The sequence below is a fragment of the Falco naumanni genome, chromosome 12, assembly GCF_017639655.2.
Source record: "Falco naumanni isolate bFalNau1 chromosome 12, bFalNau1.pat, whole genome shotgun sequence".
NCBI lineage: Eukaryota > Metazoa > Chordata > Aves > Falconiformes > Falconidae > Falco > Falco naumanni.
This window is the reverse complement of record NC_054065.1, coordinates 6,269,381-6,297,363: the sequence shown is the minus strand read 5'-3', so window position 1 is coordinate 6,297,363 and position 27,983 is coordinate 6,269,381. Positions and strand designations below refer to the sequence as shown.

Here is a 27,983-nt window from a genome sequence, read left to right as displayed (position 1 = left end):
AAATACACTGCGTGTTGTATTCTGAAAAGCCTGGCACCAGGTAATTTCGGTATTAATCTGGAAACATGGTACGTGTAACAGTCCTATGCCCTGACAAAACAGACCGATATGTTTTCATACAGAGCAACCAACCTCCGCCAGCCAGCATTTCAGTGGAACTGCTAGTACTTCTCTACACCGAGTGGATGCTGTCGGTAAAAGGGACCCTGCTGTTGTCTTCCTTAGCTAGCTCTGCCTAGGGCTGCCAGATTAGCTCCTACACCACTTATATCAGAGCTCCTTCCTCTCAGCCGGCTCTCTCTCCCACACTTGCATGCATTAATTTTCCATAATGCATCTTCCAAGGCCAACTTTAGATGGAAAAGTATTGGACTTTTCTTTCCTCAAACATGAACAATTCCCTCCTGTTTACTTATTCGTCCAGATTGCTGGAGTGCCTATGGCTAAAGGAGAGCAAATTATTTCTGAATCTTTTAAGTTCAGTCTGCTTAATACAGAGGCTTCCTCACGCTGATCATGGATAACTAACTGCATAGCCCTCCTGCTCAGCCCCAGCTGATAATGCATTAGAAACAGAGACAAGTACACCAAGTACTTCCCTGAGATCACCTGTGAGCTACTACAGCCACACTTTTCTGCTCAGACTCTCCTCTCTGAATTCAAGAAGCTGCCCTTACTGGAGCCCTTAGCAAGGCATGCTCTAGACAGGCACCTTCTTGTTAGGACAGACTTAAGCTCTGTATTTAAGACCAGCAGGACACAGGCTTGCTCAGACCTAAAATAGCTGTGCTGGAGCTAATGCTGAAAATCCTTCTGAGTGCACAGCATTTCCAGATTGTGGCTGGCAATTTTTGCCTCAGATTAGGGGAAGCAAGTGCAAGCCTGAACAGAGGGATCATTTTTTTTTAACATTAGCAAGCGTAGTCTTTGCTAACATATCCTTACACTACTGTGGGTCACATATATCAGGGACATAGATCATTGAGTATGAGTGTTGTCTACGTAACCATGGTACCATTTTCATTTGCAAAAAGCTGCTAGAGCAAACTGCTGAATGTTGTCCAATGAATGAGAAAGGAGTGTTTAAAAATAAGAAGCCCCCTTAAAAGACCAACCCTGTGAAGGTCTAGAAACTGTCCATGTCCAGATGTGTGGATGACAGACACTTTTTCTTTAGCATAGGCTTTGCACACAACACTAAAATGGAATCACTCATTTCCCTTTTGCATTGAGTCAGTAAAGAGTCTGAAATGTAACTTCAAAATGCCCAGGCAACTGCATTACATCAGATCTGCAATAAAATCTGCAATCAAAGAGAGCAAAGGAGTAACTGCCCCAAAAGCCCAGAACGGATTTGTATGTATTGCCAAAATTCAGAACTTAAGATACTTTCTTCAGTTCTTATGCCTCTTTCTGTAACAAGAGTAATGGTTTCCTAATGATAAAGGGCAGGAGAAAACTGGCTGTGATTTTCTAATGTAAAGTATATTTGTGATAGCGTTGCATGCATTTGGGATATCACTGCCAACAGTACCAAGCAAAAAGCTGACTATAAAGTGGTTAACATACACATAAGTGAGGAGGAATAGGACATTTCATTTTTCAGTAACACATTCCAGTTCTCTTGGGCAATTTTACAGTTTCTCCAGTGCCTGTCTTCAAAGCAGCACCATTTCACATCATTATGATACTGCCTTTTTTTTCCCCAAACTGCTGTCAATATCTCATGCAAGAGGGAGCTAGATAAAATCATTACCTGAAAAAGGTGAGCTTTGGGTGCTTATATGGGTCAAACAAATGTGCACCGATACTCAGGGAGACATACAAAGGGTTGCGAAAGGGAGAATTTTTCTCACTGGAGTGTATTTCAGTACATTTAAAACACACATGCCTGCCTTAGTGGTCCAACTACTCCTTTGTCTTCCCCTACCATTTAATTAGGAATTGTCTGTGCTAGTGAGCACTGCAACTTCTTTCAATTAGTGTGTTGCTCAGAGAGCTCTTAATGATCATACCTTTGCATGTTTCTTCTTTAAGGCATTCAGCTCTTTCTGCTGTTTCTTTAAATGCTTTATATAAGCCTACAAAAAGAGAAGCTGCATCAATTTTTCTGTGGTTGTATTGACTTTAACCAGGTAAAATCCTGGCTACGTAAAACAAATAATTAGGAACACATCTTGAAAAGCTTGTGTCAGTCCTTACCTTCATTTGCTTTAAATCTTCTATCTTCACTTGAGGAATAAGGTCTATACCTAGGAAGGTATTTATACAGTTAATCTAAAACTTCATACATACTAGAAACCTACACTGAAGTTAGCAGTTAAATATTTTCCCCACATAAAAAATAATCACATGTTAATGAGAAAATTGTTCATCAAGATACAGCTAAGATACAGTTAATTTCTTTTTCAAATGCACCGCTCAATCAATTGCCTTGTGAAAAAAGAAAAGAATCAATGAGTGTATTTTAATCTCTTACAGTTCTGGTCTGAAGTGTCAAAACACAGCCATCTAAGAATTGAAAAAGCTCCATTTCTGAAAACATTGCAAGCCATTTATGTACATTAAAAGTGAAGCACACGAACTTCAGATTTTTGCTTCGTAGCTGGAGCCTGCTCTGGCACCATTCACTTCAAGGGGGAGGCTTCCTGGGTAAAGTTCTATATGACTACATAAAAGGTTAACTAAGTTTAGGTATGTTACTTCTCCTCCATTTAAAACGCAAAAATCGTAGAAGTGAAAATTTACCTGCAGCCTGTATGTTAGAGGAGGTAAAATTTGCATGTTGGTTAATACCAGGCTACAAGAAAAGGAGCAACAGTACACTACAAGACTAAAGGAGAGTTAAAAATGGAAGAGAAACACAAAATCCTAAGTAGTGGGTATTCTAATGAAAATTCAATGCAACAAGCAAATCTATCATACAAGACTAACAGTACTATTTAAATGATGAAAATGTATTTTGATCATCTTAATTACAATGCAAACAAAACCCAATCTCATTTCATGTTTATGCTTTAATAAATGTTTTGTGACATACTGATTTTTTTGAAACTGAGCACATCCTATATGTAATTAATAAAAATGCGAATATAATGCCATGAAAGCTGCAATGCATCTTTTTTCCTGAGCTTTTACACAAAACTGTTTGTCTGTACAAAAATACACTGCAAATGTATTTACTTAACTGCTCTTAACAGTGTCTGTGGACTGTAAGAATTTCCCTGCCTTGAAAAGGGCTTTCTAACTTTTAAAGTTAAATTTAACTGGAAAATACTCACATGCTGGAAAAAAAAATGGAGGGAGGGGGGATGCAGAGGGAGGGAAGGCAGGCATCTCTTTAGGGAACACAATTTTTTTATCTTCGAAGCATAAGATTCTGCTAAATTACATGGCATTAACATTAGGCTAGTAAATGAGACTGGAACAGATTTAGGCACAGATAGAAGCTGAAGTTTTCAAACACACAAATCACTTAACTCTTACTGAAAGTCAGAGAAAAAAAACCCAAACCCTGACATTCTCATGCATTTGAAAGCCCTCCACAGACACCCTATCTTGCTGGATATGTAATTTCTAGTAGCGAGGCAAGCTGTGTATTTTAACAAAGGTAGAATTATTCAGATCTTAAAAGATCATGAAGAAAAGTAATACAAAATAAAGATATTCACATGAGATCTAAAAATTAACAGCTCTATTTTAACATGCTAGAATGTGGATAAAAATAGTTGCAGACAAGAGTGCATAACATCTGGAATCTCAGTTTAAGACCAGGGCTACATCAGGCGCACTGTGTTCTAAACGAACTTTTTCAGGGTTTTATTTTAAAACACAGACTCATTTACTTTGTTCACTGGGCTGACTCCATGGCAACCAGGAAGTAGTTGCCAACTCCAGCAAATTTTATGCTTAATTAGTGCACAATAAAACTAACACTTGTGCATCTTGGTGATGTTACATGAAATATGAGAACACCTCCCTGCATAAAAATAATCTGGGTTTTACACCAGGGAAGAACTTTGAAAGAATTCACGTGCCAGAGACAACCTGTTTTATTGCCAAAAGTGACTCCAGAGAAACATCTTGTTTCTTAAGAGATCCCTTCACATGTGTGTATTCAGCCATGTCTGCTTAAGTTTAAAAACAAGAGAAGTCAGTGCTCCTTCTCACTCCTATCAATACCTTTGGGCCAAGGTGGATGAGAGAGAGTGAACCAGATTCTAATTCTTGTGGCCCGTTAACAGAAATATTTATTGTGTTTCATTCAGCTGTAGAAATTTGTTCTTTCACTTAATCTTCATTTCCTGTGATGATATATGAGAAAAAAATAATCCCATTTGACTCTGGAAGATGATTTTGTAGACTGAACAGTGAATAGCGAGGAAAAAATACTTATTCACTTATAAATGAGCACATTTAATATGGGTATTTTTCACAATAAACATGCCATTTCCCATAATCACTATTCAGAGTAAAACCACACATTGAAAACCTTTCTAATTGTTGGGAAATCTCTACGGAATCCAATGAATTCTAAATACCTTTAATTACTTAAATCTGCAATTCTGCCAAGGGATTTGTGGAGGGAGAAAAAAAGCAGAGGAGTTTCTGTGGAGTGTATGAGAAAATAGTCATTCCTATTGTCATTCCTCCAGTAAGTCTTTAGTAAAATACTCCAAGTCTTGGGGGTCACTACTATTGGCAGTAGGTATACAGCTACACAAAGAGGTCACTTAGTAAAATACAGCTGTATTGGCTTTATACAGCCATTCTAGTAATATAAAAGATATATTTGCAATTAGACAAGGACCACTCTCAGTGGCAAAAGAAGTTACCTTCTAAAAGGGTAAGAATGAATCGAACTGCCAAACTATAATTGAGTAATGAGTACTTCTCCGTGATTCCCAAATCACTTCAGACCTGAGGGAGTGGCACATGACTGGTATACCTTTCTTAGCATCGGTCCCAGAGCCAAAGCCTGCAGTGGTACTTGGCCGAAGTTCAGAGCTACTCTGAGGCGTTACGTTGGCTTTGGCATTATTTGCTTTTCCTTTTCTGTCATTCTTTGAAGTGTCATTTGGTACATCAACTATATCACTCTGAAAGAAACAGTCACATCTTAATAAATTAATTGCTGTTTTACCTGTAGTATAAAAGTTGGGGTATGGGAAATTGCTGAACTTCCTTACTTTAAACATAATTATGAAAATTGCAACATACTTTCAAACAACAATATACTCAGTACAGTATTTGTAACCTATTCTAAATGGCTATTTACAAAAATATGGCTCCTTTCTCATTTCTTAAAATTTCTCCTTCTAAGGGATATGTTAACACGATCCATGAAAAGTCAGTTAGCGAATGGTATTTTACTAAATGTTAACTAACATAAGCCAATGTATTTCAGAGCAGGACAAAGAGGCTTATATTTGAAAATGAGAAATGAGAAGGTAACATACATTGCTTGGAGAAGGACCAGTTTACTTTTAAAAAAAGAACATAGCATGCACATAAATGGGCTGTGTTTGTCATTACTTACAGTTTCGATACCCATAGCTCTCATTTGGTCTGCTCTTTTTTCTGTGATAGACAAAAATTTCTTTGGATCTGATAAAGCATCCACAATATCTGTAAGAAAAAAAATAATCAACTTATGATCTTCAAAGGCATTTGGAAATCAATCTTTTACAAGAGCTTTATTCTACCCTGGTTGTCATGAGCCTTGGCTTGCAATAATAGTCCAACTTTCCATAATGAGCTTGGCAGGACTGAAAGTGCTCATCGCCACAGCACTTCAACACATTAGGAACATGAATCAGTTCATCATGCATCAAGGGAGTGGTATTAATCCAGGTATCTTATTTAGGAAAAAAACCCAATCATGCCATCAGACAAAAGTTACTCTAACTTACTCCCAGTAGAAGACACTAGAATTTGAGATGAGAATGGGATCTCCTGATCTAACAACTTTGTCTCTTGGTTGTTTGAGGGGGTGTTGACTGACTTGGGACTGCAGAGAACTGTAGAAAATGCTCTTATATTTCCTAGCTAAATAGCAGTTTCAGCTGGGTGGTTAAAGCAATTGGGGAAATCTATTCTCACTCGCCTTGTGATGCTCCATGTTTGGAACATGATAGGCTGTGAAATGGCTTTTCTCTGAACCATAATGACCAGTATTTGAATCTTACATATGAACACAGCACCACTAGTGGTATTATAGCACTACCCAGTACCAGACACCACATAGATCATTGAATCTGTTTTCCATATGCAGTTATGAATGTGCAAGCATCAGTGTACAGGAAGACAAAGACAACCCCTTACCATGCTTTATTTCAACAGTCAAAGAATTAAAAAATGGCAAAGGAGGCCCTCTACAGCAAGAAATTATTTTACAAATTAAACTAGTTCAGTACCTACAATAACAATGCATGCAGAGACCACAGCAGTGACCTGTTTTGGTGATCCCTCCGAAAGTCTGAGTGCTATGGAGAAAAGGGTCACTGGTCTCAGTTAATAAGTCTTCCTTGTCAGAGCACTAACTTAAGAAAGGAAGTTTGATTGCTGCAGACTGACTGACTCATCATTCACTACAAAGTCAGTCATTTCATTAAGCTGTTTTTTTGCCCTGACCATTAGGAGGACCCTGGACAGTGCTTCACTTGCTAGGAGGCTGTTTCTCTGCAGAATGCTGCACAGCCCTATTTTTGGCTGCTTATGAGTAAAAGATAAATGCTTTTGTACCCTTATATTCTAGATGGTCTCACTAGCATAATAGACCATTATTTCTGCAATGAAAGTTATGACACTCACAGTTTTCATCATCATTTGAGTTTTGCCCATGTTTCATGTCATCTCTTCAGCCATTTTCCAAGTGAGCTTACAATGACGCAACACAGAGGAGCTGGTCCACTGACCAGGTCTGTAAAAATATTCATCCCATCAAAAGCTTTGGGAAAAAACTTGCTACCCTTCTTGTTCAAATCAGGGGCTGGACCATATAATCTCCCTTCCAACCTAAGTTGTTCTATGAAATGTCCCTCTGAAGTTACTGGATGCATTTCTCAAGAAAAAAAACAAAAAGCACAGGCAGGGCTCCCATTCCGACAGCAATTGTATAAAATGCACAGCATTATCCCCAACAGTTCTGTTTATCTACACAAACAGGTTGTCTCCAATAACTGTTGTGACCCAACGATGTCTTCTGAAACTTACTTCATATACACAAAAACCAAGCAGAATTTATTTTCAGCCTTAACAATGGCCCTGTAGCTCAGCACCGTCTGTTTCCCCTTTGGCTAATTTAGTAAGCATGTTTTTTTGTCCTTGGCATGCATGCACTCCTCAGTGAAAATCCAGGACTACCCTGCTAACATGATGTGTCTTTTGAAAATGGAACCTGATTATCACAAGCTTCAAGGTAAAAATGACTAAAGTGTTTGGGAGAGCGAGACCTTTCTGAATTGTATTACTAACCATACAAGCACATCACCAAAGGCTCAGCATTTCTACAAGCGGGACGTGACTCATCACTGTTTCTCACATTGTCATTTGTCCTCTGCTTACGTTTTTCTTTCTCCCTAGTGAGGTAAGGTGGGGGTGGGGAAAAGCATTTTGTAGAGGAATCACAATTAAATATAAAACTAGGAAAAATCACTGCAAGAATACATTACAGAGGACTCTAACCACTAACCTAAGTAGCCATGCTTACTTACGCACAGACTTCTATTATAGAAGCTTCTCTTTGGAGAATGCTGCTTCATTTACATTAATTTGCACCAGTATTGTGTTTTATTGGGAACAGAGTAGCTGATGCAAATAAACGACAATAAATTACTAAGCTATATGAAAAATAAAATTATGCATCTTTTAAAGCCTACAATGCATTACCCATTCCAGTTATTACGTGATGCAAGTTTTTAAATCTTACTCATACAGGAAAAAAAAAAAGAAATAAAAAAGGAAGTTAGGCATTGAATTGAGCCATACCTTTCTACAGGTTTGCTAAAACAACCATGGAGGTCCTAATGATAGCTCATAAAACAATGAAAGGTTCACTGCAGATGATAAGTAATTAAAAAACACATGCCAACAGAATACTAATGATTCCACCCGAGTGTCTAAAGTTGTTTCCCAGTTGTTCATCATGCTGCTGTTCTGTATTAATCAGAAAAATACATGAGATACATCAAAACTATCTGGGAAGGGAGAGGAGAACTAATAATTGAACTCATTTAGTTCATATTAATACGATGACAAACAATTCTCTCATTCTAGTAGCATTCTACTGTAATGACACTGTTACTTTATGAGTAGTAATGTATTATGTCCTCACCTCTACCAGATAAGCAGTGTGTAGAAATGTTGGCTACGTAGTAGATCTACCAGGATTGAACTGCACACAAATTGCAAATTCTAAACTAGCATTCAAATTCTCTTTGAAATCAAGTCTTTCACATCTGAATTTGTAAAATGCAGTTTAAAAAAGAAAATAAAAAGTTATTTTCTCCACACTCAGCAGCTTCAGCCACATCAAACTCTGCTAAGTTTAAATTCTACTCTCAGAAAAAGTGTGGTATAATTCAGAAAAACATCAATCCCATGTTTAGAAAATATTTTAACTGAAAATATTTATTGTCAAAAGCTTAAGTTCAGGAAAGAATTAAAGTACATGCTTAAATGTGTCCCTTAGATACATGGTTCAATTACTGCCTTGAGAATCTTGAGCTAAAGCAGAAGCTTACATTTATCTTGAGACAAAGTCCCTCAAGTTAAATACTGTAGACGAAACACACTGCACAAAGGCAAAGTAGTACTCCAAGACCTGTGGGAGAACTGCAGCCGACTGGCCAGCAACCAGGATTTTATGCATAAACAACATATGTTTCTGTAAATGCTAAACTTTTTCAGTCAAATATTGCTACTGAATTCTATGCCTGTTCATTTTTTTAAAAGCCTGGATAAATACCAGCAAACACCAACTTGAAGATAAACTCTCTAACATGTTAGGTAAGCCTTCTTCTTCTCCAGTTCATACTATGGAATGACACTCAGAGAAGTGACAGTAATTCTTTGCATAGACAGCAGGTTTGAAATCACTTTTGCAAAGAAAATATATTGTTTTATCAATAATGTTTCACCAATCTGCTTTGAGGTGAACTTCATTTTGCTGCAGTCAGAGCATTAACATTTAGCACAATTCCTATTGTAGAGTTTTAAATGATTTAAATATTTAACATACAAGTGAATTTCATCTGCAGTGAAGAAAACTTTTCCCAGAGGTACACCCTCAGGGTGAACTTACCCATATAAACTGAATTAAGTGCTGTAATGGTTATTCTCAGCTGTTTGCTCCTATACACATTGTGGATTTATACGCTCAGTATAAATGACCACAGCTCTACCAACCTGATCATGGAAACGGCTCACATGAAAAATGACTTTCCTGAAAACCCCAAAATAATTAAAACGCTCTAAACCCATGTAAAACTGGGAGAGAAAAATGCAGAAAAGTTTTGGGTGGTGAATTATTTCACTGTCCATTTTTAACAATATGCCAATATTCCCAAGAATACAGAAGTGGTGTGTTTGAAAAAACACATGTAGATTCTGCATCAATTGTTGCCACCTATATGCCAAGCAATATAGCTGAAGTATGTTAACCTTACAAATATGTCAGAAAACACTTACTTCAAAAAAATAAATCAAAAGCAAAATCTTCCTAAAGTGTCAACAGAGAAAAATTAAATTGAGCTAAGTAGTATTAGCTTATTTTCCATATTATTTTGTCATTTAAGAGATATGTATCATTCTCATTAACATGGAGGCAGGCATTTGGTCCGAAAGCTGATTTCTTAATTGAATATTCAGGGCTTCTAAGGAGTTAAAATACTAAATCCTTCCCATCTTCCAGCATTGCATGTCTGCTTCTGGCTGTCTACTCTGCAATACTTCAGTACTTCCATACCAGCGCTCAAGAACTACAGCACACTGAGACACAGGTTTTTCTCACCTCCAAAACCATCAGGCACATATGTTTTAAGCACAATGTTGCAGAAAACCGTTGGAAGAGAGAGTGGTTTGTTGCCCTCGTTCCGAAGGGAAATGTGCCTGTAACCTGCTTGCAGACCATCCAGAGGCAGGATCCTCTGACCAATCAACTTATTATTGTCATCATACACTGCTATTCTCAGGACAGCAAGATCAGGGAGAATAACCTGGAAAGCCAGAAAATGAGAAATTCAATGACTCTAATACAGTAGCACCCTCCTTGCCTCCCATGTTTGAATCATTTACTTTGTATGCCAGAAACAGACTATCATCACTGTAAGATAATGTCATTCCCTGCAAACTGCACACTTCAAGATGACTCTTTCCTAGAAAAGCTTCTTTTTGCCCTAAATACCGGGTCATTTCAGAATATGCAAATCTTGCAGCTTACAGTTACACTAGCTAAATATTTTGCATATCTATTTTTCATTACCAAAGACTGGTGACATTGATAAGAAGGCAGGAAAATACTACATGGGAAATGACAGATACAGCAGCAATCGAAGGGTAGGTAGTGCTGAATCAGGAGGAATTATGACAGACAGATGGGATTTGGGATGCATCCAAAAGGGCCATAAAGAATGGAAAGAGCGCAAGCACAAGCGGATGGGGATGCATGCTGAACTATGGGTTCTGCAAAGGGGAGAAGCAGACGGAGATCAGGGCAGGGTGACAGACCGGCTGGAATGGCATGCTGCCAGCAGAGGTGGGCATGCTGGACTCACGACATGAAGGGTACATGGTATGTATGCATGGTGGGCAGGGATGCTGCCAGCTATCTGCATCTGTCAGCCCCCATCTGGACCAACCAAAAGAGTAACAAAAAAAATCTGCTGCCTTCCCTGGAACAAAAGTGCTGCCTCTGCGCATGGAGCAGTGAAAAGACAGCCTAACAGAGCGGTGCAGCTTCCCTGCCAGCCTGCCTCAGTTGTCTGCTGGGAAAGGTCTTCCCACTCCTTCCCTACCTGGCTCTATTCATTAACACTTCTGGGACAAAAGGGAAGATGTAAGGAAACTGCATCTACTATCTCCCTTAAGACTTTCTCCCTGCACTTTCATCTTCAGTCTTAGAGGGCACAAAATAATGTACACTTTTGGTCTCCATACCCATCTGAGCTATTCACGGATATCCCACTCTACCTGGTTATAACTTAGCACTCCCAGCACAGGTCACCACCAGCACTCATACCCATCCCCTCCTTACACAACAGAGTGACAACACAGAACTAAGATTAGAACGACTGAAACTTTAACTAAAATAAAAACAAGAAAACATGACAGAAAAACAATCAAACACATTACCTGAAAGCAACCGTGTAGGATTAAACATCAGCTTGAGGAGAACAGTGTAAGCCAAACAGGGCAGGTAAGAGCTCTCTTCTACAGGCCATAGATCAGTACATCTTTCATTACATGATGGCCTCATATAGATTTGCTAGGGAGCAGAACTGGGGACTAAGTTTATCATTCTCTCTCCATTAATTTGTTCTATAGTATCCTAGCAGACATTTTCACCCTAGTGACATTTTAGCACTGTGCACCTCACACCTCCAACTAGAGGAATTCTTCCTGCTGTGTCTCTGCCACTCATCTACCTGGTCATCAGTGTACATTTTGATTACAGTGGCTAAGCCTGATATGATAAGGGCCTGAGATGAATAAAAATTATCTCTTGGCTGACTTGCAGTATAAGTTATTCAAGAGAATGTGCGACCATATAATTTTCATTGCAGAGTAGAGCAGAAAGTCTGAAGAGTACTGGCATCAGCCACTGCACCCACGCCACCCCCCTTTTAGGCTGAAGCTGTGTGCACCCTGTAGTTTATGGGCCTTTTGATTTAAGAAATCAGAAAGCAGCAGATGGGCAGCATGATTGCCTGTCATTGTACATCTAAGCATCTTCCCTGTGCCTCCTCATATACAGAGGAAAGCACTTAAAATCACATTCGTTTGAGAATATATTTGAGTCCAGAAAAACCTCTTGCATTAACTACATTTTTAATAAAAACTGGTTATATTGTTAAGAAAACAGATTATGTCTGTAATATACCCAAGTGTGAAGTGTTATCACTTCTTGGAAAAGTCTTGTCACTTTGGAATAAAAGCAACAATTTTGCATGACAACAAAACAGGTGTAAGCAAAACAGACATTATCAAACAGCACTGCTAACACATGTAGTCTGGATGGAACTCCAGCCAACAGAAAAAAATAAATATATATATGTGTATCATATATATAAAGACTGAGAGATAAAAACTGAACACAGACGACTGATCTCTCTTTAAATCCCCCATACCAAGAAAAAAAGGTTTGTTTTACTTTTGTTAATTGAAAAAAAAATAATAAAGAAAAAGGTACATGAGGCACATGGACTACTGAAGGAGGGAGCTGGCAACACATCTGAGGAACACAGCACCCTTCCAACTTTTCCATGTAATAACATTGACCTTAGCTTTGGATGCAGCATCTCACCTGCCCTCTGGGCTGAAGGAACAGTGCAAGATAGCAGCCACTGCCAGGGCAGGGAAGAAGAAATCTCCAAGGAATGATGGTGTCCACCAGCGGGGGCTCATTCTGAGCGGACTGCATACCTTGAACACAGGCATGGCCACGGAGGAGGTGGCTACCTCCAAGTGGGAGGAGGAAGCAAAGGGGAGGGAAAAGCCAAACAAACAACAACAACAAAAAAAATATCATGTGACAGCTACAGAGATTATCCATTAGAAAAATAAAACAATTCAAAATTAAAAAAAACCAAAACCAAAAACCAAACAGCCTCCTGAAAGCTTATTTCAGCTTTAGATTGTTTACTTTAGTAAACAGGAACCCTACAAACCCTTTTTCATGGGAGCAGTTCTTATTCATGTGAGCAGTCAGACTGAAGCTGGGAGAGGTGGCTCAAGTGAGCAAGGATACTCATGTGCAAAAGCGCTGGCAACCACGGACTGTGCTTTCCAAATATCCTACCTTTCGAAATACAAATGACTCTTCATTGTAAACAGGGTTCAGACCATTGTTCATCACCATGCGTGTTCGAAATTCTTTACGTATCGTGTCCGTGGGTAAACCATACATATCCACTTCTACATACGTACCAATTTTTTTGTCTGATAAGAACTGACCAGATATTACCTGCAACATAAAAACAGAGCAGTAAGGAAAAGCAATACAAAGTACAGAGTATTTTTTGAATACTGGAAACATTCATATTTTTTTATTCACAGCAGTCTGAAAAATGCTTTATACAGAACAGATCTATTTATTTCATCATATGAAAAAAGTATATTTACTGCTAAAATCACACTTCTTCAGAAAAGCTTTTATGATAAGACCTTAAATATATCCTTAATTTCAAATGATTGCACTCATTGCGCTATGATACTAACAGTTGTAAGTCAATCAGCCCAATTAGCCAATGTCTCACAGATGCGTTCACTATATTACTGAAAGACACTGAATGACACAATCAGATTGGGCACTGCTACTCTGCAACTTTAAACTTTCTGTCTGGAAGCACTGTCATATATGATGTCTTGACTAGAAAGAGGTGAAAGGAAGCTATTGCTCTTTCACTTAGGTAAAGGTTTTAAACTAACCATATGTCAGTCTAACTCCATATTATGTGTCTGGGAAGTGCAGGACGCTTAAAAACCAACCAAACAACGCCCCCCCCCCCCCCCCCCCCCCAGCTTCTCCATATTGTTATGTATATGAGACTTGTTGCAATTTTACTCTAAATCAAGATTAATCTCGCCACAGCAGATGATTACTCCAGGGAAAAATTTATTCCATCAAGATGATATACTACTTTAAAATACAGCTAATGTTTTCATTACTATGACCAAGGAGGGAAGAAAAAATGGAAACATGACTTCACAGACCTAAGCTCATTTCAAGTCCTTTTTTTTTCATGATCTAACATTCTTCCAGGGAACAGTCCGAATAACAAATCCGAAAAGTTATGTGGCTGAGGGGTACCGTCATTGGTTTGGTCCACTCAACTCCTTTGTAACAAAATTTATAGGGAATTTTATACTAGTTTTAGTCACTCAAGAAGAACGAGTGGCAAAATATATGCTCGAAGAACTATCTCTAGTGATACTTAAAAATTCTATGTTCTCAGCACTAGATCCCCCTTCCTTCTTGGAGGGATTGTGCTGTCATTAAAGAAAAACAATATTTAAAAAAGTTTTTATTCTTCTGGAGGTGCAAATGAAACTTAGGTAAATGTCTAGAATGCCCAACGAAACCTTAGTCAGAGAGAGTTTGCAATTTCCGTGCTGCACAATAGAAAGTGGTAACTGATAGCTTAAGTCTTTGGTTAAGCTGCACATGGTGTATTTAAGCAAAAAGAGTAGAGTGTCAAGTCACAAAACAGGTTTTACAATTGTCAGCCTCCTTCCAAAACATGATTACCCAATCATGCGTTAGAACTACAACAGACATTTTCTGGACTTTATTACTCATAAATAACTCCAAAGTAATGATCTCCCATCACATGAACCAGTTGTCTCTACTTATTTTGAAAATATCCTGTCCACATGTGCCCATATTCCTCCCTTGCTCTGTGGTGACGAGTGATGTTTGTATGATTTCATACTGTCCACAGAAATGAACTTCACTCATTTATTCATTTGTGTAGGCTGATGCAATTCAAAAAGAGCATGAGGTGGGTTAAAATTCAGTGATAATGTGTAATAACAAACCATTTCTAATTCTATCATGTTCCACTCAGATGAAGTAAACAGATGTCTAAACTAGCAAAAAAACCCCCCGAAAAACAAACCCAACCCTAAAAAACCCACAATGAAAATATTTTGATGAAATCCACACAATCCAAACACATTTTCTGTAGATACCCTATTTCTGTTGAGATTTAAATGTAATTTTTGGAGGCGATAAGAGGACAGAAGTTTGTCTGTTGCTGTTTTACCTGTACAGAACATGTTGCAGCAATTACACCATCTACAGGAGTTTCAGAGAAAGGGTCAAATGTTCGATCTGGTCGTCGCATGAAATCTGGTTTAAGTAGATACCTTATTTCAAGAAAGAAAAAAAAGAATATTATTCTTATGTGCAAATTAAAATTGTATTAAATACAAATGAAATGGATGTTCCAGCTTTAAACGGTGAATTCTCCTACAGCACTGTAAAATACAAACTATTATTCTAGCTGCAAGTGTGAGGAAGTAAAAGGAAATATTACACTTGTCTGGAATACAGATAAATGTTAATCTTCATTTTGAATTACCAGCTACTCAGAGATTAAATCAACCCCGGATTTCAAGATGAAAATACATGTAATATAATCAAGGACATTTCAAAATAATTGAATAATACATTTTAAATATACAGTGAGTTACATCATGAAAATTAGATGCTCTCACATTTGTGTTAATTCTTTAACATTTTGGAAAAATATAGAGGGCTTATTCGATTTTTTTTAAAATGAAGCAGTTTATACATAGAGTCAAGATTCATACAATAAATTTCAGCTTGAAGCTAATTTTCTCATCTCAGTTATAAAACCTTGGGGGAAACAGCTGATAATGTCAGTGCTGACAGACTGTTAATTATAGTAGCATGAAAGGTACTACCATAACAACACTTACAATACATCCCTGAGGACTATACACTGGATCAACATATCAATGAAGCAGATACGTGCTCTGATGAATCAAAACCCAAAGATTCTGCCATCAAAATCAAATAGCAGTTGATCACTGCTGTGCTACACATGACAGAGGTTCTCTTCCACTGGTGGAAGAAAACATGTAACTGGAGTCATCTTGCTAATTCTGCAGCCCTGACAGACAACAGCTGCTAGAAGATTATTTTTTATCCATCATAAGTCTCTTTAGTGAATCACTGGTACACAATGTTATAAAGGCCTAGACAGACTTCAGAAATAATTAAAAAATGCTGGAAAAATTCCAACGGAAAGAATGTCAATGTTTACTCCCATTTTTTCGTAACATGCCTTCTGTTTAGGAAAATAATATTCCTCATTTTTCCTACATTATAAATGTGTGTGATTTTATAACGTTTTATTAATTTAAAGTAGGTTATGGGCAGAAGGCAACTACCAGAAACAACCTTTAGTTTCTGCTTCCAGCCTGCTGGAATAGAAAATGCTAGAGTGACTTGATCTTGTTTCACCAGCATGAAAACTGTAAATCGGAGGGGGGGGACGGGAAAGCAGTACAGATAGAAGGAAACTTAATTTTTTCTTTTCATTGCTCTGCGTGTTTTCTGTGACTGAAACAGCACCATATTTATAATGTCTAACAAAATATTACCAATATATTACCATGCATTACTGTAACACCAGAAAACTGACATAAGAATCAAAAGAATTTAATTGATAATGATTGACTGTCAGAGAATTTGCAAGAGTAAGTAGGTGCTGTTTTACTGGGCTTTTGGGTCAAACAGGAAAGGAACCACGCTTTGCCATAAAAAGGCTTTGTTTTTCTTTTATTGTTATTCTGATTGAAATGACAAGAGACTGCACCTTTATCCAAGCTAAGAGCCTCTATCTGTTGAGTTCACAACTGAAATAAAAGCATGGAGTGGCAAAGCACTATGTTGCCCATACCACAGATGAGGAATTTTACCAAGCTTTATCAAACTCAGATTTTCTTTCTCAGTAAGATTTGCATTAATAAACAGTTGTTTCTTCCCAGGACGAGTCTACAGATTTTAATGTGTTTCTGGACTGTCATTTCCTGTAATTCATCAAACTTCTTTCTCTTGATGTTAATGATCAGCCTATCCTATTAAAGTATAAATTCAACATTGGAGAGGAAAAAAAAGTAAGTCTATCACTTGAGCATCCTTTTCCATGCAAAAGTCATGAGCAAGAACTTAAGAGAGATGAAACACTATCGTATGTTCTGTGAAAACTGCTCTCCAACTAAAGTACACTGATTAAAAAACCATTCCCCATGTATTAAGGCTCAACCTGTCCAAGTAAATTTGGCAATTCTGTGAACTGTGCAATGAAAATGCATTCTAAGGCATATCTTCAAAGAAAGATTAAGAACAGAAGCTGAAGATTTATTTGAGTAACTGTGTATGGTATTCACAAACTTCATAATTCAAAAAGCCTCTTCTATCTCATCTTTAAAAACTGGGCACAATTAAAAAGGATGTTCATCAGAATACCTTCTTGCAGAGGATCATTTTCCCAGAGTTCTGCTAATTTCTACTCTTCACCTAGCATCCTATTTTGTTTTGTAACACAATCAATAGTGACAAAATTTTATTAAAACCATAGTAAAGGATTCTGATACATTGTGGTATCAGTTTAAATCATGTCACTCACCCGCATGATCCATTATATTCAAATTTTCCTTGATTCAACTGCATTGCTAAATCTGTCAAGAGAGAAAAAAAATTACTGTTTCCTTCTAAATAATGCAGAACGTGAAAAATCCTTTTTAGAAAAGAAAATAAGGCTGTTTTTCCAGGGTAATCAGTTTAAAAAAAAAATTAAATTTAATGCAGATAAACCACAGACATCTAAGAAATAAAAGGAAGCAGTAAGAAAACCTCAGATTTCTTCACAGTATTAACAGCTTATCAACCAAGCTGAATTTTAAGCTGTGATGAGAAAACAGTCTCTCCCTGAATTCAAACACAGCCGGCAGGCAGAGAACATCAGACTGTGGTCATGTCAAGTGCCTGGGATAGGATTGCCATCATCCAACTTTTGGTATCTACAGTACGGATGTCTCCATTTCTGCTAGCGATCTAGAATCACTTTGCATAACAGAGGGATACAGGCACTTTAATTGCAATTAATGTCAGTCTAAGGCAGACATAAAACATACTAGATGAGACAACCTAGAAGTATGTATTTGTTTACAATGACCATAGACCACTACTCCAATGAAGCTGTCTGTATTCTGATGTTTTAAAGAAGGTGAGATGAGTATTGCACTAGTTTTCTACAGGCTTAATTGAATAAAATATCACAAAAAGAAACCACAAAGATCACAGCAGCATTGCTTAGTTTCAACATTTAAAGCATACAAGTTTTACTCAGTGCATTATTACAGCACTTGTATATAAATACAGATAGTAAAACACATGACCCCCTCTCCCATCCAACCCTCTCCCAAACTTTGTAAAAACTAAAATGTTTTCCTGGAGGTTTCCAATTACACTACAACATCCTTGTTTAGCGATAACATGGGTATTTTCTTGCCCAACAGACTCTACCTTCAAAAGGGAACAAAAACTTTTCTGTATGTTCTCTGCTACGCAAAATACAAGATTCTCATATACTCGTATCAGTTATTATTTGCTTTACTGGGCAGCCTTAACTTGTATTTCCTCAATTATGCTTCAGTCTGACAGCACAGTGGGATCACAGAAGACTAAAGACAGGAAAGCTTCTCACTTCCAATTATACAATTACCACTCTTATTTTGCAATAAAAAAGGGGTTGAGACTGACATGCAGTGGGCAGAGGCAGTCGGAGCAGGGTGAAGCCTGCATATCTGCTGCCAGTCTCCATATCGGATTTAGTGGAGTGCTTTACAAGCAGTGTATTCCATGGAGTACAGCCTTCTCTTGCTCCCTCAGCTAGTGAAGTCTGTGCAAAGCTTTGCAGGACAGAACTCAGGGTATGATCATTAGGAGCATCTGCAGTACCAAAGACACCGCTTGGGGAGTGGGGGTTAGGGAAGCAAGCACAAAAGCACTAATACAGCTGAAGAAAAGAAAATGGAAAAACTGGTCTGGTACATATATGACTGAAGACATTCCTAAATTAATTAAAACAAAACAAAACAAATCCTGCTCTCTGAGTTATACACATACTTTCACTGAACAGGAACAGTACATCTCCTCTCAGTTTACACGGTGGAGAGGCATTTACATTCCCTTGCATTATTCTCTCAGCTGGTATGTCAGACCCCATTCTCTGATGCTGAACACATGACTCCCAACACTTCACAATAACTGGTCTAGAAATGAATCTGGCACACAGTCATTACTTCTTATCATCTTAATTTGCACACTCCTCCATCTTTACTTTGCAGACGTGCATTCAACTGTACCAAAGCTGTGTTTTGTGAAAACAGTGATAACCCTGTAATTAAACACTTTTTGTTACTAAACATTTATGTGAGAGGTTACATACCCTTATTATTTTTCCATGAAAATGGACTGAATTCTCCTTCTATGTATGGTTTTTTATTGGTCCTTGTCTTACGCTTCTGTAATTCCACCCCACTGTATAATTTAGCCATATGCCTGTTTCCTCAAAAAATGCCAGAAGCAAATCCATGGCATCTGTTTGAGAATTACTACCCAAGCCATTCTTTAGAATTGAGGTTCACTGGTCGTTGCTGCCTACCTGGGGTCTGATAGTTCAGTGAGACCATCTGGCAGCCAGCGTTCCAGAAAATTTGAGGCATGTAATTACTGGAATCCACTCGGCCTCCCTTTGGGTATATCCGACTCATTTGTCGTTTATTATAACTGTATAATTCATCAAGGAAAATGAAATAAAAGCATCATAGAAACGTATGGTCATATCCTGGTATCTTCAATTTTCTTACGTTAATCTTACTATTTCTCATCCTGTGAGCTACCTTCGCTTTTCCTTTATAGATGTGGAACACTGTAAATCTAGAAAGGTACACTTGTTTATTTGTGGCAGTAGCAGAGAAGCGGTATGAGGAGGTAAAAGGATACTTCACAAACTCAATGGCATGGGTCTTCAGATACCCTAGACCAACCGACTCATTGAAGGAGGACATGTTATGATGAATATTACGTTCTAGAAAGAACAGACAAGACATTTAAAAACATTTCTGTAATGATGAATCAAATTTCAAAATCATGCACTATACGTAACAACAGGATATAGCAAATCCTGGTCTGTTTCCCCATTACCTGTCAATCATAGAATCAAATTATACTGAAGAGAAATTTCATAAGGTTTCTGACTTGGCTTTTTTTTTTCACTTCCTGGGAAATCAACAAAACTTTCATTTTTTTGTTTAGGACAAAGCTGTTATTGAGAGTCTGTGTTGTGTGGCTAGATAATGCAAAACAACATGATAAATGGTCTAGTGTGCAATATGAAAGCTGAGCTAACTGCTGACCATTGACAATCACGTTCACCTTACTGTACAGAAAGGTGAACTAAACCCAGCAGTTTAGTTGGAAAGGCCTATGGAATATAAGCAACCTCAACAGCTTCATATTCTCCCAGTAATTTAGTGACTCCATGTGGACGACCAATGGAATAACATGCTAACTTTACATTCAAGGAAACTGAGATCTAAAATATACTGATGATGGTCATGGAACTATAAAAGTCTTAAGCCATTTCTAAACTCAGGAAATGTAGAGATTAAAAAACTACCTAGAATAAGCAGACAAATACTTTTATTTCATTCAACCTTTTATGTTACCTTCTGCTACATCGAAACCTTGAAATTTTACAGGTTGAGCATAGTTGACCATTGTTGATAAATATGGATGTATATTGGTTGTGGCACCTACATATTTGTAAGATGCCATCCATGCTTGTTCATCTTCAACAGTTACTAAACCCTGAAAACACATTAAAAAGAATAATCACTATTTGTGTGTGCAAACACCATTGTTGGAATTTTCAAATGTGATACAAAATAATACCCAAATCTGTAGGAAGTTAAATATAAGTGCAAATTAATACAATAAAAGTGGAAATTGAATGTCACAAATTAACATTTATTTTCTTACTGATAGATGCACCAAACACTATCAATGTTACAGAATGCATGCAAGAGGACCGATGACAGAAAAGCTCCTAAGTAGTGGCTAAATATTACATGATGTTAGTAGGGTAACTTTGGGATAGAAGATAAATACTACAACAGATCGAACAATGGTGGCAGATAATGATCTATCTTTGTCAAACACATACCTAGGAATTGTGATTTAATACACATTTTCTGATAGCAACTGTTGTGGGGTAATGCATAGTTGGGACTGAGTATAACTTTCTCAACATCAAAACACAAATAGGTTCAATTGCTAATTTTTGCTCATAAAAGCAGACTGAAATATCAGGATTACAGCCTTCACTGGACAAAGAGATGTCACAAGACCAACAAGAGACACAGTACCAAGCTCATATTCCTAGCCACTTGAACTGATAAAAATCTGAATCCATCATTCACATAAAGATGCATTACATTTATAACAGAACTTCTAAAGTTTTCTACAAGTATCTCATCTGCTAGAAACCCACAATAGGAAGCGCTTCTTCATGTGGATCTACCCGTCCAACTTTCTCCCTTCCCTAAACCACTTTGAAACACATTCTTTTCATGGAAAGAAAGGAAAGGAAAAGAAAAGAAAAGATCTCTGTCAATCTAAGCAAACTCAGCAAGGCTTACTGTCATGGCATTTTCCCACAAACATTTTTGCTTGTTCTCCTACCAGTGAACCAGGTACCAAAAAATCTAACCTACTGTAGGCTAACAGTGAACTTCTGCAAGGAAGCATTAAGTATATTCAAAAATTCTTACAGTACAGCTTTTTATTTTCAGAATGCAACTAGTATTTGTCAAAAAGCTCTCCTTCATTACTGTATCAGGAAACAGTCAATAACAGGAAGCACCACAAAGCCCTTTCTCACAGAAGAAGAATGCAGTTCACAGAACCTATACTACTGCAACTCATTTACTCAGGAGATGGGAGAGTAAAAGAAACGTGAAACTACTTGCCACCATTATGGGCATGTAGACAAAGAATGGGTGTGGACATGTTTCAAAGAAGTAATACTATGTGAAGTAAACAATATATGGGATGCTATAAGACATTTACAGCCACAAGGCACATCATTTCCTGACCGCATAGAATAGCCAGGTTATCAGAACGAGTCCAGGTACACATTGTTTTATGTACATTTTAGACAGAATTAGACTTCCAGTGGCCCATGAAATCAAACTGATACCATATTTTAATGCTCAACACCAGGGCTCAATCCAACTGCCTTCAGAATCCTCCAATTGAGGGTTCACAGATCCGTTCCCTAAATATGCCAAATGGTACATCCCTTTATTAGGTGAACGCAAGCCTTTATTTTGCCACTATGTCAATATTTGTTAATAGAGTTTAGATCAAATTCAGGCCAAATTTCTTGAAAGGAACTAGTCCTTTCCAGTGTCTTCATTTTTGGAAGGCCAATAATTCAGAAAGAACTGACCACCCACCTTCTAAAAAACAATGCCTTTTACTGACTGCTTAGAATTGCTAATCATATTTTACTATCTTGATACATAAATGTCTAAGCAATGAATCACAGTGAAAAGGAAGTCAAGGCAGATTATGCATGCCTTAGTGCCAAGGCAGTAGTACCCTGCAGACTACAGACCATATTACTGACACACTAGCTCTAAGAAAATGTTTTAAGACAACCTACTTGGTCATTGATTCTACTTTAATTACTTGCAGACCCATAATTTTTTAGCGTAAATGGGCTATACTTTTTGCAGTGTCCACAACTTTAAAACTATTAATTAAAAAGGGGTAAGGATGGAATGTTTCTTAAAGCCTACAGAAAGAAAGTAATGGTTACAACAGCACATGATCCTTTCAGGGGTACAGAAAACAGTGGGGGAAAGTTGGTCTCTCTCTGTTATTTACACCTCCCCACCCCTCAAGAAAAGAAGCAGAACTCATGGAAAAAAACAACATAGACTGAAACAAAGTGTGGTTAGGAATAGGAGCAGCTTTAATGAGAGAAGAGGAGGAGGAGGAGAGTGGGAGGTAGGAAGAGTCTTACAGAAAGGATTCCTGGGAGAAGATAAATGCACAAGTCCAAGGGAAAGCAAAAGGAAGAAAAAGAGAGAGGAAAACAAAGTGCAGTCAAGGTAAGGGAAGAGGGGAAAAAAAAAAAGAAGCAGGGATGATACATTTCAACACCATTCAAAGAACTGCTGTTTCCCAGTGCATGACCATTTGAGATAAAGAGTAGGCACTTCTAAGCTGGCAAAAGTCATACACTGTCTGTCCCCACTTTTTCTGACAGCCCTAACCCAAATATAAAAGTACAGCAGAAGAAACCCCAAAAGGACAAAAGGAGGTAGACACACTTTCAAAAATATTCTATAGGTGCAGTGAAACTGAGCATAAAATTGTTAAATCACTAAGAATGCATGGCAAGTAATATGTATGTTATATATAAAGCAATAAACTACATAACATCCTATGTCACCTTTTTATTGTTTTCTTGCTCAGAATCTTCAACAGCCTAAGGGAAAAAAATATATATACATTACCCAAAGAAAAAGCAATAGGAAACACTCACAGTAAGGAAAAAAAAAAAAAATAATCCTCAAAACGTTAATGCATTTAGCAAAAAGTATACCCTCTTCCACATGCCTGTGTAGCTCATTTGTCCCATACACTTGCAAAAATTTGCAGTTTCTTCCAAATTTGGGTACACAAGATAGGAAATTCAACAGATAGCTACCAATGGGAATAGGAGGGAGGATGCCAGACAGTTAAGCCCAAACCAGTGCTATCACTAGAAGCTGGGGTCAGGAAGTTTCAGCAAAGAATGAAAGAATGACACACCCAGGCAACACAAAAGATCATCAGATCCATATATGCAAACTGCCCAGGCTCTGAAAGCTTAAGGTTGACTGTGGTAAACTGTGCTTTAAATGTCCACATTTGGAAAAGGCCTGTCTCAAGATGTTATTTGGAATGGGACAGTCTGCTGTCTGTCTTCAATTACAAGCTACCACTACTGAGAATCTTAGACCGATAAATGTTGACTTGGCACTGAATATACATTCCTAAAGAATAAAGATCAAGCCACTGATCAGCAAAGAAGCAGAGAAGTTACCCAAGGACATATGCTGAGGATGAGTGACTACTTTGAAAAAAAATCATCAAAAACCTAAATCCCAAAACACTCAGGTAGTTAAGGACCAGCTGACTTAGTAAGTGAAACCAGCCCTAGAGCAAAGAACTTAAAATGCTACTTCAGTGGGAGGATTCATCAAAGTTCTGAAGAAGCAAAGATGTTGACTTGAAGAGATACCAAGAAGGTCCGTCTGATGTCTCAGTGACACTCCTAGAGATATACTGTGAAGGGCCATCTGTGCTGTGAAAGATTTTCATACCTATACTTCTATCTGGAGTAAGATCCAAAGGTAGCCAAGACAGGAGAGAAGTGGCCAAAACGAGTGACAGAGGAGCATGATCTGATAAGGTACCTTAGCACTCACATGTGGATTTTTTTCTGTAGCAAGCAGCAATAATGCCTTCAGTGTCAGAGCTGGCTTAATTTTTGAATTCCAATGACCTGTATCTAATTACCGCCAAGTAATATTCAAGTTACTGAGCACAGACTGATACACTGTACTATATCAGATATAAGTGGAATAAAGGGGACTTCTACCCTGTCTGCCAGCTGGCTCTCTGGTACAGCCTCACTGCCATACCACCCCACTGGAGAAGGATCGTCCTACTTGGCCTTCATTGCTGTAGGTGGAAAGGAGATTCTACCCTAAGTGTTAACGACCCAGTGAATCCCTGTAACAAAGACACAGGATGCAGCCTTGCCAAAAACCACTGTTGAGCGAGGAAGCCAGTATTCCACCTCATATTAGGGCTCCACAACTGAGACGCAAGGATCAGAGGTAGGAACTGAAAACTGCTTGCTGCCTTTCATTAGCATTTTTGCTCAAATCCTCCACTTGTTTACTCCAATTCTGTTTCCTCAATAAATATTCTACCTGAACAAGCAGAGAATATTTTTGACTACAAAATTTTGTCTTCTCATGAACCTAGAGCTTAGGAATCTGGTGAAGATCTTGGGTTTGACTCTTCTGACAACATGTGCTGCAATGCTTCCACAAAACAGAATGTCTTTTACACCCATCACCACAGAAAGCTGCCGAAGAAATGTATGTAAGAAGCAATCCCACCTTTTTGACACTGATGGCAACAGCTTCTTTTTGACTGTAATCATCAACAGTAAGGTCACTTCCAAATTTGTACTCTGGGTGAGCTTCTTCTTCCTGGTCAGCTGCACAGAAAAGAAAAAAAGATCAGTGCAAAAAACACAGCAACTGCTGGTTCTCTGTGAGAGGTGAAACAAATGACAGTTGAATACACAGGTTTGGGTTTGGCATTTTTTAAAAACAAGAAATAAAATCCAGGGTAGTAGATTTCCAAGCATCAGTAGTAAATTACAGCTAAGGCCTGAGATTCTTACAGCTCTGACGTGGTTAGTAAGAGAAATTTTTACTGTATTTTTGAAGGAATCTGTAATTTGCTTAGCGAAAGTGTAAAAGAAACCAATAACCTACCAACCCAACAGGCTTGGGGAAATAACAAGAAATGAAGACAGAGTTCTTTAAAAAAAGATGTAAAAAGTCGCTGGTGTTCAGGCTTCTCATGTGCATTGTTAGAGCCTCGTTATGTGCCCCTATTACAGGGAATCATTTTTATTTGTGTTTAAGGTGATTTTCCATTAGAATTTAGTGTACTCAAAGCTGAAAAGTCCTTTTACAAACACAAAACCATTAATCACATTATTCATATGGATTTAAACAATTTTAGAAAACATTTATTTGAGCCTCCTGGTAGTCTAGCACATAATTAATAACACAGCGCAATAACAACACTATTAGAAATAAGTATCCCAATGGAATTCAGCCTGGAAAACAACAGAATCTCCTCCATGCTCCTTGATCACCGAAAGAAATATACCAAGAAGCTTCTCCAAAAAATAATTGTACTTCAGCCTTTTTTAGCATTGCAAGGACAGATACTAAGATTTGCATCACAAAGAATATCTTTTCATGAGGACCTCTACTGACTGCAACAGCAGTGGCTTTGTACTGGTCGGGGGTGTGTGTGGGGGGGAACTCAAGGAGAGGACCAAGAGGCATGACATGGGTCACAGGACAGTACCATGGTTCAGTCACTTGCAGGTAATGCATGATTCACCTCTTCTGAAGGTGGACATTTAAAACAGACAAGGTGAATCATACCCTAGATATGTCTATTTTTCTCTGTTGGCCATAAACACATTCTACATCACTGGCTCTGAGCTAGAAGTTTACACTGAAGATATCCAAAGTTTGGCAAGAAAAATCCTATCCCTCATTTTATCCTTATAAAGTATAATGCAATAATCCAATCTGATGTTGACACAAGTATTAAAAATACTGACAAAATCTGTTTACAAAGCAAAGATCATAGCTTCCCAGTCTGTCTCTCTCACACACACAGTGAAAATCTGATTTGGTTGCTGCTCCAACATGACTTTTGAACTGTAAGTGGAAGTTACCACCCAAGCTCACGTTCCTACCACAGCCTGCCACAGAGCCAGGAGCAGCTGCGGTATGTATCTGAGATGAGATGGTAAGGCTGGAGATCAGTGGTCCTGCACTGAGCCCAGACTTACTGCTGCTGCCACAGACCATGGGCATATGGGTAACGGGCATACTAGCTGCTCATGCCAGCCTACTGATTTACCACAGGCAATGTTTGAGAGCCTTTCTCTATAAAATCCTTACCACTTTCTATTTCTTCTTCATTATCATCCTCAAGGATATTTACAGGAGCAGTAGTTTCCCCAGCCTCCATCATCTTTTTCAGAGCATCAAGCTGTTCTGTTAATAAGAAAAATAAAAATAAATTAGGCATGACATGAAACAGTTTGTAGCACAAAGAAATACATGAGAACAATCATAAATGGTTCTCTGATCCCAAGACATACTTTTATTTAATGGGTTCTCTAAGTTTCCATTTAGCAATAAAATTTTACAGAATAGGAGCATCATTAGACATACGCTGTTGTTAGAACTGATAAGCAGTCAGTAAGGACTGTATCCAAAGCTCACTGAAGTTAACAAAAAAACCTTTGAAGCAAGCATATTCCTTCTTCAAAGAATAAATAGACCCCTATCTCTTTGGTGCTTGATCTATGCAAATGGAGGCAAAGTGCTTGGATTTTATGTTCCCATGTGCATTTCAGTTAGATAGTATGAACATAGTCATGTATGACTGAAGTCAGTGGAAGGTCTGCATGCTTATCTTTGAATTGAGAAGGACCATGGTTTATCACTACAGCCATACTGGAAACTAACACAGCAACATTATTATTGAAAGAAGATAAATATCAAAACTGGCAACAACAGCAAAAGCAGCAATTTGAAATTCCATTTCATTTTATGCTTATCCTGGAAAACCCCAGCAATGCAAACATACCAGTGTAGGCAGAATTTACAAGAGATTCTATCTGCGTTATATTTTAGCTCAACCAGCAATCTGATAAAAGTCCCGGGATTACATTTCTAGGCCTATCTATGTCTATGTTACATGCTGATATCAATGCCCAGAGTCTGGCACTCATTCGAAACACAAGAGCAAACAAAATGTTATTTACATAGAATTCATATTCTTCCAACACTAAAGTACAAGCAATTTAGAAACTTCAGTAACAAAGTATCTTTGTATCTATCTAGACTTTCATTTAATTTAATACTTGACAAGCTTACTTACTTTTTTCTACTTCAGGTTTGAGCCTTTTATTCTTTATGAGAATCTTTCTTTTGAGGTCATTAGGAGAAGGTAAGGCTTTACCTGGATCAAGCTGTAAAATAATTTAAAGAAAAGGCTTAATAAGAGCTATTTGGCCTCTGTGTCCCTGTCTGGGATCTTGACTTCAGGACAGCAATAGTAAAGGGCAGTGAAGAAGCAGTGCCGCCTCAGGCCAAACCCTGGGAGATAGTGTGACTGCCGTTTTATTGTTGCTTCTGCTTCTTCACCATCCCAGAGGAAGGCTGTGCTCAGGTAAATGTTGCTGGCTGAATCCAGCATGTTGGTCTCCAGCCTATGCCATCCTCAGCTGCACCGCTCAAAATGTCTCCCTCCCTCTCCTGCCTGCACAGAAGCA

General features: G+C 38.0%; 1 protein-coding gene across 7 annotated transcripts in view; it reads right to left on the bottom strand.

Moving 5' to 3' along the window:
* The window catches only part of PLCB4 (phospholipase C beta 4), a 208,343-nt gene that overhangs the window by 30,263 nt on the left and 150,097 nt on the right, over window positions 1-27,983 (bottom strand). For 6 of the 7 annotated variants that reach the window (XM_040611916.1, XM_040611917.1, XM_040611915.1 and 3 more), the window contains 15 exons: window positions 27,590-27,680; window positions 26,602-26,697; window positions 25,003-25,103; window positions 23,280-23,315; window positions 20,485-20,626; window positions 19,760-19,844; window positions 19,419-19,543; window positions 17,379-17,430; window positions 14,985-15,087; window positions 13,019-13,183; window positions 10,013-10,217; window positions 5,540-5,628; window positions 4,949-5,099; window positions 2,203-2,252; window positions 2,016-2,081 (listed from right to left, as the gene is read on the bottom strand). In XM_040611916.1, coding sequence (XP_040467850.1) covers window positions 2,016-2,081; window positions 2,203-2,252; window positions 4,949-5,099; window positions 5,540-5,628; window positions 10,013-10,217; window positions 13,019-13,183; window positions 14,985-15,087; window positions 17,379-17,430; window positions 19,419-19,543; window positions 19,760-19,844; window positions 20,485-20,626; window positions 23,280-23,315; window positions 25,003-25,103; window positions 26,602-26,697; window positions 27,590-27,680 — 1,557 coding nt within the window. The remainder of the gene's footprint in view (window positions 1-2,015; window positions 2,082-2,202; window positions 2,253-4,948; window positions 5,100-5,539; window positions 5,629-10,012; window positions 10,218-13,018; window positions 13,184-14,984; window positions 15,088-17,378; window positions 17,431-19,418; window positions 19,544-19,759; window positions 19,845-20,484; window positions 20,627-23,279; window positions 23,316-25,002; window positions 25,104-26,601; window positions 26,698-27,589; window positions 27,681-27,983) is intronic. The other variant, XM_040611919.1, reaches the window with a different exon arrangement.